At 39.4% G+C, this 14,942-nt stretch overlaps 2 protein-coding genes across 3 annotated transcripts; one reads left to right on the forward strand and one right to left on the reverse strand.

The window, feature by feature from the left end:
* The first annotated feature begins 1,484 nt into the window (after positions 1-1,484).
* mthfsd (methenyltetrahydrofolate synthetase domain containing) lies at positions 1,485-7,589 on the forward strand. Of its 2 annotated transcripts, none has more exons than XM_056384828.1 (8): positions 1,485-1,625; positions 1,745-1,848; positions 2,203-2,316; positions 2,812-2,925; positions 3,044-3,134; positions 4,133-4,245; positions 4,563-4,688; positions 6,656-7,589. In XM_056384828.1, the coding sequence occupies exons 1-8, from the start codon at positions 1,598-1,600 to the stop codon at positions 7,415-7,417; spliced, it is 1,452 nt and encodes a 483-aa protein (XP_056240803.1). In that variant the 5' UTR covers positions 1,485-1,597; the 3' UTR covers positions 7,418-7,589. The 2 variants fall into 2 exon arrangements, with proteins under 2 accessions (XP_056240803.1, XP_056240795.1); XM_056384820.1 differs by lacking the exon at positions 2,203-2,316 and adding an exon at positions 2,373-2,486.
* Positions 7,590-10,637: 3,048 nt separating this feature from the next.
* foxf1 (forkhead box F1) lies at positions 10,638-14,691 on the reverse strand. Its single transcript, XM_056376846.1, has 2 exons — positions 13,420-14,691; positions 10,638-12,268 (listed from the first exon to the last, which is right to left on the reverse strand). Exons 1-2 carry the CDS (start codon positions 14,396-14,398, stop codon positions 12,105-12,107), a joined length of 1,143 nt encoding a protein of 380 aa, XP_056232821.1. The 5' UTR covers positions 14,399-14,691; the 3' UTR covers positions 10,638-12,104.
* Between the last annotated feature and the right edge of the window lie 251 nt (positions 14,692-14,942).

Here is a 14,942-nt window from a genome sequence, read left to right on the forward strand (position 1 = left end):
GTAGTTAAAGCTAGCCTTATAATATTCAGAGGTTAGGAGGAGCTAAAGCCATCTTTGCAATTGGAAGGTCAAAAAGTTAGCAGTGAAGTAGTACCTTATGCTAGCCATGTAATGTCAAAACTTTAAAACTTTAGCAGCTAATGCTGGCTCTGTATCTCATACGTTAGTAGCTAATATCACTGACATGTTTTCATTTTATCTTACCATTATATTTCTGAAGACCAAAGGTAGCAGTTAATGTTAATGACACTTTGTAATGTAACTTAATGCTAGGCTTTGTCCAAGAGACAGAAACTAAGGCTAATGCTACTTAATGCTATCCTTGTAATGCACAAACATTAGAACTCTAGCAGCTAATGCTAGCCGTATAATGCCTGATTTATGTTAGTGACACTGCTGTGCTTAGCTCAATGCTAGCCTTGTTTTCTATATGTTAGCAGCTAATGCTATTGACATGTTTGCATATCATTTCACGATAAAATTTCTGAAGACAAAAATTAGAAGCTAATGTTACTGACACTGTTCAATAAAGCTTTATGCTAGGCTTAATGTCCAATGGTTAGTAGTTATGCTATCCACTAAATATTCAGAGGCTAGGAAGAGTTAAATCTTTGTAAATGTATGTCCAAAAGTTAGTAGCTAATGTCACTTGCCCCCACATTTATTTTTTTATGCTCTGCGTTTTTATACATGCTTTGTTTAGTCAGATTTCTACCTTGATCTTTAGCACTGGAAAACCTTTCTATCACAAGTTTGTTTGGTTAGCATTGTGTTACAGTGACCAGCACTATTTTTTTGGTTAAATAGATACAGTTCTACTGTACTTCATTGGTTTAATCTGAGCACTGTGGTCCTTTATACTCACCATTGAGTTGCCATAGGGTGTGGCAGCCAAACATTTCCCTATTTTATGCTCTTGCCGATGTCATCAATGATGTCACAGGTTATACCATGACTGTGGGGGTGGTCTCGAGTGTAGTATACTGTGTAAGTTGATATTTGTCTGATTTAGAGCAATTAAATAGTTTGTTAACAAGTTATGATTCATGGCTTCTTTGTAATGTTGATATTTACTGATAAAAGTAACTTTTAGTCGATTGATTTTTTAAAAAATGAGATAAACATTGACCCCCTAAATTAAGTTTGCTTTCGTCCAAGCTAATTGTTCAGTAGAGAAAGGGACTATAAAGTCAATTGTTTTTTGACTTTTTGAATTTTTGCCAACCGCCATTAAACAACATCAGAAGCTGAGAGAAGCTGAGAGAAGCTGAGGGAGAACGATGTCTGTGCAGGTGAGAGCTTTATGGTGTTAAGGCATAGAAGTTTGAGAGGAAGGAGTAGAACAGTGAAGTTAGAAAATACTCACCTAAATAGAGTCAGTATTTCGTTAAACGTACTCCGGTGTGGTTCCTTCTGCGAGCCACTTCGTGGCGCTGTCGTTTTCGCGTTTTGTTAAGACTGGTCTTCCCGAACCACCGTAGTAATGATAAACATGACAAGCAGCTGTTCCTCTAGTATTATGTTACAGAACTCACGTGTGACATTTTACTGCTTGAAGTGCTGAAGAAGAGACTAATTTGTATTCACTGATAACACAATGGAGCCTGATATAAAAATAAATCCTGGTAGGGTAAATGTTCGTGCCGTTTGTTTTGTCGTTAAAAATTAATATCGACGCATGCCAAAGTGGAGCAGATGTAATTGTTGGTAACGTTTGGCTAATGTTGCTTCGTTTTCTCTTCAGGAGCGTCCAAATGGGACATTCGTCAGAAAGTTTGGGACTACATCGAAGAAAAGAATCTCGCCAACTTCCCAAGGCCTGTTCACCACAGGATCCCAAATTTCAAGGCAGGTTTAACTGAAGGAGGAGTGAAGTAGTTCAGTTACACTGGCAACCAAACTGTTATATAGAGGCATCAATGTCAGCATTGTTGAGGGCTATCACTAAGGCTCTGATCAGTCATCTAATTTGTCATTCATTCACTCACATTTTTTTCATACAGGCTCGTTCAAGTCACTTTGTTGTGCTCCGTGTGTTGGGAAAGTAAATGAACATGTTAAATAACTAGGTACAGTACTGTTACAATAATGACATCAGGGTATGGACAGCAGCTCCTAACTGATTTTCTTGAACTGTGAACTATTAATGGCTATCTTGTCTGTGCATCTATGCATCTCTTTTACTGTGTACTTAATGGCCAGGGTGCAAATCAAGCGTGCACCAGGCTTGCAGACCTGCAGGAGTTCAAGTCCAGCCAGACAGTCAAAGTAAACCCAGACAGACCCCAGCAGCAGGCGCGCTTTGTCACTCTGGAAGTAAGTTAACTCTGAGAGAAAAGTGAAAAAATATCATCTGCCCTCCTCTCAAACAGGGTGCATTCACAGCCTGTGCCAGGGTGTCTGAGCTGGAGGTGTTCACCCAGACACCTGAGGTGAAGGTGGATCCTGACAAACCTTTGGAGGGTGCCCGACTTGCAGTGCTACAGGTAGCACTGCACTGTGGAAAAAAGCACTAAGAACCATATTGCCTCAGGCTGTACTACAGAAGTATCTTAAATCTGTCTTATCCATTTTGTAACCATGTCAATTTTACCTACATGTAGGGGTTAACATTTGAAACTGTTAGAAATTCCTGTTTTAAACTTCTTAAAGTGACATATCAGGCACATCAGTACTTTGCGTCTGCTAAATTTGAATCTACTCATTTGTTATTTTCACCAACACTCACTGAATTTGTTCCAATCCAATACTAATCTGCAAATATGTTAAATAACTGCAAATCTCTAGATAATTTTTGGATTATTTTTGCAGGCACAGAAAACTTTATTGGTCCCAACTCCTCGTCTCCGTACTGGTCTTTTCAATAAGATTACTCCTCCCCAGGGGGCCAGCAAAGAACAGCTACAGATATGCTCTTCCTCTCAGGTGTGAAGTTACCGATTGTACATATTTTCATTTTCATCCAGAATTTTCTTCTCATTCATAAACCCCAAACATTTAACCTGTTCCACTTTTCTTCCTGTCTTCTGTCCTCTTCCTTCAGGGTGTGAAAGACTTCAGTGTGCCTGTTGGCCTGGATGCGAAGGTGAAGGTTGATCTGGTGGTGGTTGGCTCAGTGGCGGTGTCAGAGAAAGGTGACTGTCAGTTGGCATTTCCACCAATGATTCACCATCTCAACATACCAATTCAGTTAAATACTGAGAGCCTAAAACATTGCAAATTTGCGATTCTAATAGATGATCAGTTAGCACAAACTTGCTTAAAATTTATTTCAGTTTAAGTATTAATGACTAGTAAAACTCCATGAGAGACAAAATCATTAGTATGTTCCCTCCAATATTATTGTGCTGCAAAATTTGACACTGACCCAAGATTCATAGTCTGTTAGATACTGAATCTGTTAAACCCATACTTTGAATATTAGAAATGACATGCTTTATATGATATTGTTGTTTATTACACTGTGGAAAATGACAGGATACTAAAAGGACAAGTTGTTTGGCAAAATATTGTGATCACTGCGGAACCAGGACATCCTGTCAGGGAGATTTGACGAAGAATAGAAATGAGAATGAGGGCAGATGTGAGCAATCAGATCCATTTTGCTCCTTGTGGGTTATGGTGTGTTCTCCCTTACATGAATATTGTGCCATCACTCAATGTGTTTTGATCCTCATTTTCAAAGTGCCTGAGATAACTGGTGCAGTGCTTCAGTGAAACAGACATGTTTACCATAATGCATATATTTCCTAATGGCTCTAACTGTACAATGCCACATGGTTCTCATAAAGGGTTTGTTGCACAGGGTTCATCCATGTTCCCATCAGACTCCATAAAATTAAGTTATTTTTTATGAATTGAAAACATTACTACAGCTGCCTTCAACATGTAAGTCAGTGTGTCAGTGTCTGTTTTGCACTATTTTTAATAGGGTGAATGTAATGCAGGTGTTGGTTATTTCAGTTTTATACACATTAAGTGAATCTGTGATACTGGCCAAGGGAAAAATGCCACCCCAAAGATTAGGTGTAGACTACTGTTGTATTTATCACATAATGCAAAACGTACCTTTTTTTTTTTTTTTAAATGAAAGGAAAAAAAAAAATTCCTTTGCTTCTGCCTCCTCTTGTAGGCTTTCGAATTGGAAAAGGAGAGGGCTTCGCTGACATGGAGTATGGCATGATGGCTGCAATGGGAGCTGTGAGCGAGTCAACTGTTGTGGTTACTGTTGTCCATGACTGCCAGGTTAGTTTGTTTAGGTCAAACTAAATAAACAAACCAACGGTTTTATGTTTTTTTTTTTTTTTTTGTTTTTTTTTTTTCTGTATTGTGAAGTTATTATTATTGATTAAAGCTACAGTATCTGTAGTTTGACTCATGTTATCAATTAAAAACCTGACAAATACTATAGCAAGAAAATGGTGAAAAAGCTTAACATAAAACTCCAAAATATGGTTTAAACTAATATTTTCCCTTTCTCAAAATTATTTAAAATTGTTATGAAGTTTGATGGAAAACATCAACTGTTAGCTGATGGCTAATTTGGATATTTGTCCTTTCAGGTGGTGGAGATTCCAGAGGAGCTAATAGAAAGTCATGACCTGACTGTGGACTACATCCTCACTCCCACCAGAGTTATTAAAACAAATTGCCAGTTACCCAAGCCACAGGGAATCATCTGGACCAAGGTAAATTTAATTTTTTTTCCTTTTTCTTTTTTTTCTTTTTAGTGCTACTGTAAGTTCATGATACAGTTATTTCATTGTGAAGTTGATTCAAAGGGGCGCCATAGTGACCAAGGAGTTAAGTTGCCAAACATAAACCATAACATCTCCAGTTTGCGTCTGACCAAAGACCTTTGTTGCATGTCATTTTTCCATCTCTCTCTCCCTTTATTTCCTGTCCTCTCTTGCCCCCCAAAACATAACAGATTGACAACAAACTGTTGAATTAAAAAAAATAAATAAATAAATAAAAAAAAGTACAAATGTGAGGAAAAAAATTGAGTTTATTATTGATTCAGTCATTCAGTGTTTTTAAAATGTGGATCAGTCATACGAATTGTATAACTTTGTATGGTGACAGGGGCTGTTTTATAAGGATAAATAGTGCATTAAATAGGCGGTTGGCAAAACATTTATTGTACATAATACAATGGGTCAACCTCTGTACCTCGATGAAATGAAACAACATGCAGTATTACTGAATTTGATTCAGCTGCTGTAGTTTCAGGGTCCTGGTGTTAGGCTGGCTCACTGTCATGGCAGCTGAGACAATTGAATAGAACTGAGCTGTTCTTAATGTTATTAGTAACACCTGTGCTTTACCAGTCAATATCTGCTGAAAAAGGCCTTGCCAGTGTTGTTAGTATATGAAATGTACATTTATGTTTCAAAGACTGGGTGCACTTGGGTTATTTTTAACGCAATATGATAATGTCTGTGATGTTAAAATGTATTAACTTTGTGTTGAACCTAATCTAATCTAACCTAAACTAACAAACAGCAGATCGTTTTGTTTGAGTGTATGTTTTATAGTCTAGACCAGTTTTTCTCAACCAGTCCTCCATGTCAGGTGTCTTCTGATCTGACTGAGGAGTACACATCTTTATGACCCTTGAATGGGATTAGTAAACTTGGAAAATAAGCTTGTACAGAGATGGTCCTATCAAAATGTTTAGCTACTCTCTTTAGAGACACTGCCCTCTAATGGACATACAATGATGCCACACCTCATCAGAGGACTCATTCCAACTGTTTCTGTGTGCATTTCATTTCTTTGTGCTAATAACGTACTCCTTTCTTCTCCCTCTTTTTCTTTCCTGTTCAATAACAATAATGATATGAGTCATCATTTTAGTTTTTATATACATAACTTAGAGTACATTCTGTATGTACTATGGTGCACCAAGACATCCAAACAACCAGTTATCAAACACAAAAGAGTGAAAATGATCTTGAGGAAAAACGGTCAACAAAACAAAATAAATAATTAACTGTGTGAGTATACTATTACAATGGTACTTCATCATCTGTCTATATATAAATGAGATCCTGGGCCTTAAACCGCTTCTGATTTACTGAGGGTGGCAGAGATGTCATGTGTTTTTCCACCTGATAATTTGTCTTTAATTAGACATGATGGGGATATTATTCTTATCATGTGGAGAGTTTCTGTGTAACCTCTGGGTTTCCTTCAGACACGCATGTAAGTAAACAGGACCCAGTGACCTCACAGGCAGGAAGGCCATGTCTGATCATCAAAGGCTCCTCTGCCCAGCCAGCTTGGCTCTGCAGGGGCAGGGGAATGACAGGTCAAACAGGCCACTGTAAAAACAATAGCCCCGTATATCCTTTACAGGACTGGTCAGCATCAAAGGCTGCCAAGACACTTGAGGACCCAACAAATCAAGACAAGTTTTTATTTTTAACTGCTTGGGAAATGAAATGTCCTGCTGCTATAAAGAAAGTTATTACCATAGCATGGGCTGTGCAGGATGGAGTAATACCAATTAATTTGTCAGCTTTTGCTTTGGTGTTGATTTAACTCATCCATAGGTATGCTGCCTTGGCTCTCAGCAGGGCTATTTGTTTGCTGTGTGTGACACCCCTCCCCTTTCAGCCTTACCTGAGCCTGTCCAGTTTTGTGTCTTCAGCTGGACACAGAAAAGCTGGAGAAGATCCCCATCCTGAAGAAGCTGCGTGCTCTGGAGGAACAGGTTGGAAAGGATGTAACACTGGGGGCGGTGCCTGCTGAAGCAGAGCCTCGTCTGCACACCAGTCAACCCAAAAGGCAAACCAGACGGAGGCCAAGGCAGAACACGCAGCAGGATGCTGAGGGAGTATCCACACAGGACTCCAAACAAGAGAAAAGAGCAGAGGGAGAAGAGAGGGCCAGACTGCGCCCAGCTAGAGTGAGAAAAGAAAGCAGAGGAGATGGCAGGAGGGATGAACAGGGAGAAATCTACGAGAAAGGAAAGGGAAAAAGTGGAGGCAACATGAAGGAGAAGGGCTCAGATGAAAGGGGAAGTGAAGTCATGTCTCAACGTAGGCTTCCTCCAAGTGTGACCACGGTATACCTGGGAGGAATCCCTGCCGGGCTGCGTGTTAGTGAGCTGAAAACTGCCCTCAGAGAGAGGGAGGCTGCTCCGCTGAGGCTCACCTGGCAGGGAGCTCAGCACAGGGCCTTCCTTGACTACAGCGACCCTCAGGCTGCAGAGCAGGCCCTGGAGGCTCTGCAGGGTCTCAGTCTGAATGGTCACAGTCTGCAGGCTGAGCTGGCCAAGAGCCAACGGGGAGGCAAGAGGTCTGGACAATCCAATAGGAGACTGAGAACATCAGCAGCTCTAAGATCTGAAACAGCATCACCAGATACCAAGGGTGACACAGCTGAAAAGACTGAGCAGTATGAGCAATAGGCAACAGTGGAGCAACCTTAAACACCTTAAGAAGAGTGTAGTTGTGTTTTTGTTTTGTTTTTTTCTTTTATGAATATCTAGATTTATTACAAGAGGACCTCAGTTATATAAACTGTAGACTGTGACTGCTAATGAACATCACAATATATGAATAAAATATGCAACAACAATACCTAAAAATATCATCTCTGAATCCCAGCATCATAAAGCATTTCACTAGAAAAGTATTTTGTTCTTTCCATTTAATTATATTTAACCAATACACCAATGTGCCTTTATTTAATTCTCACACACCTCCTGGTCTGTGTCCCAAGAGCCTTTGTCATTGAAGGTGCTTTTTTTGAGTGATTCATAAAAAAAAATATATATATATATATATATATATATATATATATATATATATATATATATATATATATATATATATATATATATATATATATATATATATATATATATATATATATATATTTTTTTTTTTTTTTTTTTTTTTTTTTTTTTTTTTCTCTTTCAAACCACAGAGTCAACATACAATATGTTTGTTAAATACTTGTTAGTTATCTCAAAAAACATTGAACTGAGGACTTGGGCCAAAGGAAGAAATGGTTAGTTTTTTTTTGCGGTAGCGCCAACATGTGGCGATTTATACAACCCCGATTGTCCCTGGCCCATGAGGCATAGTAAAATTGAAAATTCATTGGTCTAACATTTATGTATCCATATATGCCACAATGTTTGACCAAAAAGATTTTCCACAAAGATTTTTTTTTTTTTTTGGTTCTTTTCACCGCTATGAATTCCATCCAATCCTCACCACATCTGTAACATTTGAATCACTTTAAAAGCATGTTGGTTGTTTTTTCTATTCCATTTCATTGCTAAATGAATGTGGTCTATTTCACATAAACTACCATAAATCTTGGACATATTGTGCCTTTTCAACCAAATTTAGAGGACGTGAACATACACACATATCACAGACTACAGCAATACAATAAATTTAAATGGCCATAATTTAATTGTGGTTCAATTGCAGTTCAAAATTTTTTTTAAACGATTTAGGTATTATCTCAAAATATCTATTGTTATGCAGATTATAAACATCCAAAGCTATTTTAATTTAAAAATAACAACTGTTGAGGCACTAAGCTCTTTGATTTCTTCTGTTCTGTTTTCTGCTCACTTAGTTATTTTTCTGAATATTTTGGAATTGGACATTGTGCATTCAAGCAGTGATATTTGTACCTTTACTGATAAAAAAACAAGACTTGTACATGGCATGTCTGGTTAGATCGGTTTGGGTATGATGCCAGCATCAACATTTAGTGAATAGGAGATGCCTGAATGAGCTGTTACAGACTTTATGCATCTGTTTGTAAGATGTTACATAGAGACAATTTCTACTAAAGTGTTTGACTGTACCTGTTCAGTCTTAGTGTCTTTATTTATTAATTTTAAACAATTGTGCAGTATCTCACTTTGATTTTAACAAATATCTGGGGGTTATTGAATTACTGATTGCACTTTTTGGAGACCACACTGCAAACTTAAACTAAAAAAAAAAAGACCTTAGACCAGTTGTAACAAACACGCCTCAAACTGTCATAAAGAATAACGTGAATCTTTGTACTGATGAGGCAGTGATGTATGGTCAGATGCTAAACTTAAACATGATATATCAATCCACTGATGGAATTTTGACAAAACTGTGATCATTGGACACCAATCATAAAGTCAACTTTTAACCTTTTGAATTACCGTAGCACCGTAAAAGCAAAGATTTTAAGCAAATTTTAAGAGATTGATGTTTTCTTAATGACACCTGTTTTTGAAAGTGAATCTATCTATCTGCATTAGTACTGTTGGTTTCCAGGCAGAACAACAGGTTAGTTTAGAAATACCAAGAGTATCACACATATGCAAACCACTTATCCAGACTTTAGCGCCCAATAACTTGTAACTTGCACCCCCCCCCGCACAGGCATTACCCGATAAATGTTCACCTTCGTGTCGGTCTGTACTGCCAGAGAAGTGTCCTGTTTTCTCTGAAGTCTTGATTGTATTGAGACATAAGCACGCAGCATGTCTGTCTGCAAAGGGCAGGCCTCAGGCTTTTTATGGAGCTGTCATCCAGGCCTGGCCAGGGAACAGCTGTGGAGCCCCATTGCTCTCCCTCAGCCCCGCCAGAGCACTGAACCTCGGCAAATGTCATCGGTTTGTTAATGTGCTGTTCCACTGCTGTTGAGCCTGCAGCCCCTGTGCTCGATTGCATGCTCATTCTACTGGGGTTCAGTCAGTGGTCAACGTTGTGAGGGTGCAAAGTTACACAAGTAACAAAAGAAAAAAGATTTACCGTACTGTATGTCTGCACACAAACCTCAACTGCATGATATACACAATAATATTAACAAGACGACAACTTCAATTACTCTGTTCCTTTATCTAACTTACATGAGGTGTGCATCAGTGTAATCTGAGTGAACTATGTTGCCATGTTTTTCAGCATGAGGACAACCTGTTGTTGCTTTCAACACCACAGAATTCTCTGAAACTAAAAGAATTCAAATTCTAAAAGATATGTATACATTTTTTTCATTTGTGCCAATTCAAATTAATATTACCTGCGTTAGCCTTAAACTATAAGCAACAAGTTATTCATGTTGGTAAAACTGATTTTTTTTTTTTTTTTGCCATAATAATCAAACAACAAGGAATTTGATAAAGAGCATTTAGGAAAATTGGCTCATGTGCCTTTTGTTATATTTTTGAAAAACAGTATGTTGTATTTCCAAGACATTCAGGGATTCACTTATTTGTATGATTGAATCTTATACCTGTGCCTTTGCTATAGATTTTGAACTTAATATTTAAGAAGTACAAGGTTTTGCCTGCACAGCTTTCCTTCATATTTTATGTTAAACCTATTTAATTTTTTCCCCCCTCTTCATAAATTGTAATTTTGGAATCTGTATCTTCTTACAGCTCTTTCCTCTGCAGATTTACAGAAGTTGATGCGTCCTTGACAACCTGAACTATTCATTACAGGAGGTAAAGGATTATTTTTTATCAGCACCGTTTATTATATTTTCACCAGGGTATTATGCGGAAATATTCTTTGGACCAAATGCTTTAGAGGAAAACAACTGCACAACCTGTAACCAAACGCGAGTGAAATCTTTGTAACTGCCGCGTGGACTCTCAAATAGAATGCGTGTTACAATTAACTTTTCAAACCATTTATTTTAAATCTACATCAATTAATCAGCGTTTTGTGGAAAATCAGATTTGTTCATATAACATCAGTTTACAACAACAGGCACGACCTGCTCCTGCTGCGCTGATTGGTTAAACTGCCAGACTCTGGCTGCAGCCATGGTCTGAAATGCATTATACAGACACCACTGTGATATTCATGTTACATTTTTCTGTAGAACTTCTGTAATGATACTGTGGACCTGTGCGCAATGTTCTTTAAATGTTTTGGCTTCAGTGTCGCCAAAGATGTAGATGAGACCCACATGAACTCAGTTTACCCACCTTTTAGATTTATTAATTACAAGATTATACATTTATGAAAAATCCTGCTGAATTATTATAAATATTGTGTTTTTTTTTTTTCTTTTCAGGAAAATGCCTCACTGTCTTTAAATACTGTTGCCTTTGGGTTCATTGTGTAATAATGGTCGCTAAAATTTTCAGTTGTGGTGGCATATTTGTTTGCAGTGCCCCCCCACCCCACCCCACCAAAAAAAAAAAAAAAATGCCAGAGATTATAGGTGTGTGATAAAATCGAAATATGTCTTGTTCTTGTGGATTTAGGCTTCAACGTCCAACAAATGATTTGTTGTAATATAGCCAAAAGATTAGCCCTCACTAATTTTCCTAACAATATACAAGTATACAGTGCTGAAAGTAATGGTCTACATATATCTACCCCAACAACATAACAGTGCTTACAATATATCCTCAATTTTCATTTTAAAACAAATAATAAGCGTTCTGACAAATATTGCCAATAAAGCATATACCTCCTTGGCCAATTCGCCTGAAATTAAAATATGCAGGCCTACAGAATAAATAAAAAGTTGCGCTTATAGGCTATTCAAAAAGTGCCTTCATCGTTTTTACACAGTATATATGGACTTACAGTATATGTGTAATGTCCATAATTGTTCATTTCAAATTCAATGCTGGTATGTACGTCCAAATAAAGAGCCTCAGTCTAATTTGTCAAAGAAAAGTAAAAACTTCAGATGAAGAAAATGAGTGTGCATTTTTTACATTGGCCTACTTTAACAATAAGAATAAACATGAACAAAGGTGTGAAGTGGTAGTCATCCGCTCTGCAGGACTAAGTACCAAACAGCAGCAGGGTTTCATACGCCCAGTCTTTCCCCGCTGGTCGATGTTGATGGCATGAAAAAAAGTTTTTTATTATTATATATTATTATTATGTGGTTGCTTTGGTGATGATTTGGCCTGTCTCCGTGTCTTTGTCGCTGTGGGAACCAGTACAGAGAAGTAGTCCGGTCCACTTGAAGCGGTGAGCAACTCTCCAGGGCCGGGGGCATATGCCTTCATGTCTCTCAGTGGTTATTTACTCGTTTGTTCTCGTTTCAGTTCACTCTGCTGCGCGCCTCAAGTCTGTGACACCGTCCTCTGGTCTTGCAGATTGTCCGTGGAGGCATCACATGACGCAGGGCTTGATGTCCTGGTAGGAGACCTGTTGGTGGTGGTAGTACGAGCCGCTGCTCGGTGAGTGCATCGCTGAGGACGTCATGGCGTTGAACGAGAAGACAAACTCCTTTCGGTCACACATGCTGGGAGACTGGGAATGGTACCGAGGAATACCTGCACAAAGGTATTTTAAATCATGATCATTTGTAATGTCACAAGGTTTACTGAGACTTTGTCTATGAATTAAAATAATATATCCTCCCAGTTTCTAAGATAGTTATTTGATGTTCTGACATCTAAAAATAATAGAATTATTTTAATATTTTAAGCTTTAATTACCCAAGATATTACACATTTACCCTAAGAGCCTTTCCATTGACTTTAATGATGATAATGATGATGGTAATAATAATAATAGAGTAGTATCATTAGTGGTTAAATAAATGGAGTGCATACCCAAACTGATACCTGTCTAGCATGTTTTATTATTTGTATTTTAACATCAAATTTACATTTAATTTGTAGATATAGGCCTTTTCACTGACTCAAGTGCATGCCTATATATTTCTCGTAGACCTGAAGTCCATTTAGCAAGCACGATTAAGATAGTGAGAGGGGGAGGCGGGCTTGCAGGGCTAATTGACAGTGGCCCTCTTGCACGCCAGTCCCGGAGGACTGAGGGCCTCGGGGCAAGGCAGGCTGGACCAAACCGCGCTTGTTTTGCTTGCCCGGAGATTGGCACTGCTCTAAACTGTCCCGGCAGACTCTCTCTGATTTTCTTTTTTCTTTTTTTCTTTTTTTCTGTACCACTTCTAGAAATTTAGACCAAGCGAGTTTGAGACTCCTCATATCTGGGTTCTATTTGGAGGATCACTGTGCTCTATTTAATTGGGAGCAGGACAGTGACTAAGCTTAGGTAATTTTCGTGGGAGGAAATATGCATGTTTTTTTTTTTTTAGTTGCATCATTTTCCTTAATGGTCTTTATTTGAATTCGTCTTCGGCTTTGTACAGCTCAGATAAGCCTGTGATTCACTGATTGCAAAATACAGCGCATTTCGAAAGCTTTGTGGCTACCTCACTATTTCCATTAGGCCCATTTTGGCATACAACCTTACAAATCTGTAAACCCACCAGGCTTGACCATGTGTAGAAAATACTAAACATGAAACTGTGCTATCTAATAGGCTAATTAAGTGGTTTGGTAAAAATGGGAAATAAATATTCTTACTTCATATTGTCCCTTTAATTTCACTTTCCTTTATAAAATCAGCTTCTTTTTTTTTTTTTTTCATGCAACATTATGAAGTTGAAATATTGACCCACCTTGTAAATCTGTGGTACTGTGCCCGTTCTGGTGCAGGTAAGGTTGGTCTAGGGAATGTGTGGGCAAACTCGGTTGCAGCGGGTTCGCCCCTGGATTACAAGGAGACAGAGGCTGCTGCTTAATGTAGGAAGCACCGTTATTCAGTGAGGCCGTGGGGGCTGGAGCCCACGCCGAGGCTGAGCTCGAATAGACGGGGTGAGGCTCCATGACTCCCCCGCTGGTGAGCAGGGGCGAGGCGGAATTGTCGTGGTGAGGATAGTCACTCCCAGTGGATCCTGTACAACTTCCCATGTAGGAATGTCCACTGTTGGTCGACAAGTGTGACATGGAGTGCCCGGACAGACCCATTCCCTCCATGTTACCTGCCAAATGTCCATTCATCATCCCAATCCCACTGTCCAGAGACAAGCTGTTGGGCGGACAGGATAGGCCCCCGCCGCTCCCCTGGAAGTTGTAGGACTCGGGGATGTGGTTGAATCCAAGGCCGTTCATCATGCTGTACATGGGCTTTAGCGCCTGGCACTTGCGCCTAAAACCCCTGGGTCTCCTTCTGAAGGAGCCTTCCTCGAACATAAACTCACTAGCCGGGTCGATAGTCCAGTAGTGGCCCTTCCCCGGCCGGCCGAGGCCCTTGGGCAGTTTAATGAAACACTCGTTCAGCGACAAGTTGTGACGCACGGAGTTCTTCCATCCCTGGTATGAGCCTCTGAAAAACGGGAAGCGGCTCTGCAGAAACTGGTATATTTCACTGAGCGTCAGGCGCTTAGTTGGAGAACTCTGTATAGCCATGACTATTAAAGCTATGTATGAATAAGGGGGCTTCTCTGGTCGACGGATCCCTGCATTTGTCTTTTTGGTTTTCGTCGTGGAGGAAGCGGTTTCCATCACCGCCGTCTGTCCGTGCGGCTTCTCCGGAGCAGACATCGGGCTGCTCTGGGCAGGAGTCTGCGCTGGAGGCTGCTGGACCTCTGCCGTCATTAGTTGAATTTAGTTTTCGAGATAGTAAACAAAAATCGTTGCTTTCCACCTTTCCACCTATACACACAACAAAGTTGGTTACTAATTCGCTGGCATAAAGAGCCAAGAAAAAAAAATTAAACGTAGTCAAACTTAACGCGCAAGCCAAAGGCGAGACTGTCTTCTTAACTCTGTCTTCTTCCCTTTGATTCAGTCCTGCAGCAGTCTGAAGCCGGACCGCCTTGTACGCAGCGTCCGAAATGGGATAAGGAGCAGAACAGGAGCCGCTTTCCACTTCAGTTGGTGTGTTGTCGTGCGTCCGAGGACCTCACTTTTTACTTATCTGTTGCCATCAGCGCATTGGAAGCTGGATGTCTTGGCCATCCTAATGTTGGGACCCGCCCAGTTCCCTCCTACTCCAGTGGTGGGCTGTGAGCATGCACATCTGTGTGCGTTCACTTTTCAGGGAAATGTTTTTTTCCCTTCCTTGCATTTAAATAGGGAATATATATATCCCATACAGCCTGTAATAACTTATATCTGTATATTTGCAATAGTGTTTTAA

This window comes from Seriola aureovittata, chromosome 1, assembly GCF_021018895.1.
Source record: "Seriola aureovittata isolate HTS-2021-v1 ecotype China chromosome 1, ASM2101889v1, whole genome shotgun sequence".
NCBI lineage: Eukaryota > Metazoa > Chordata > Actinopteri > Carangiformes > Carangidae > Seriola > Seriola aureovittata.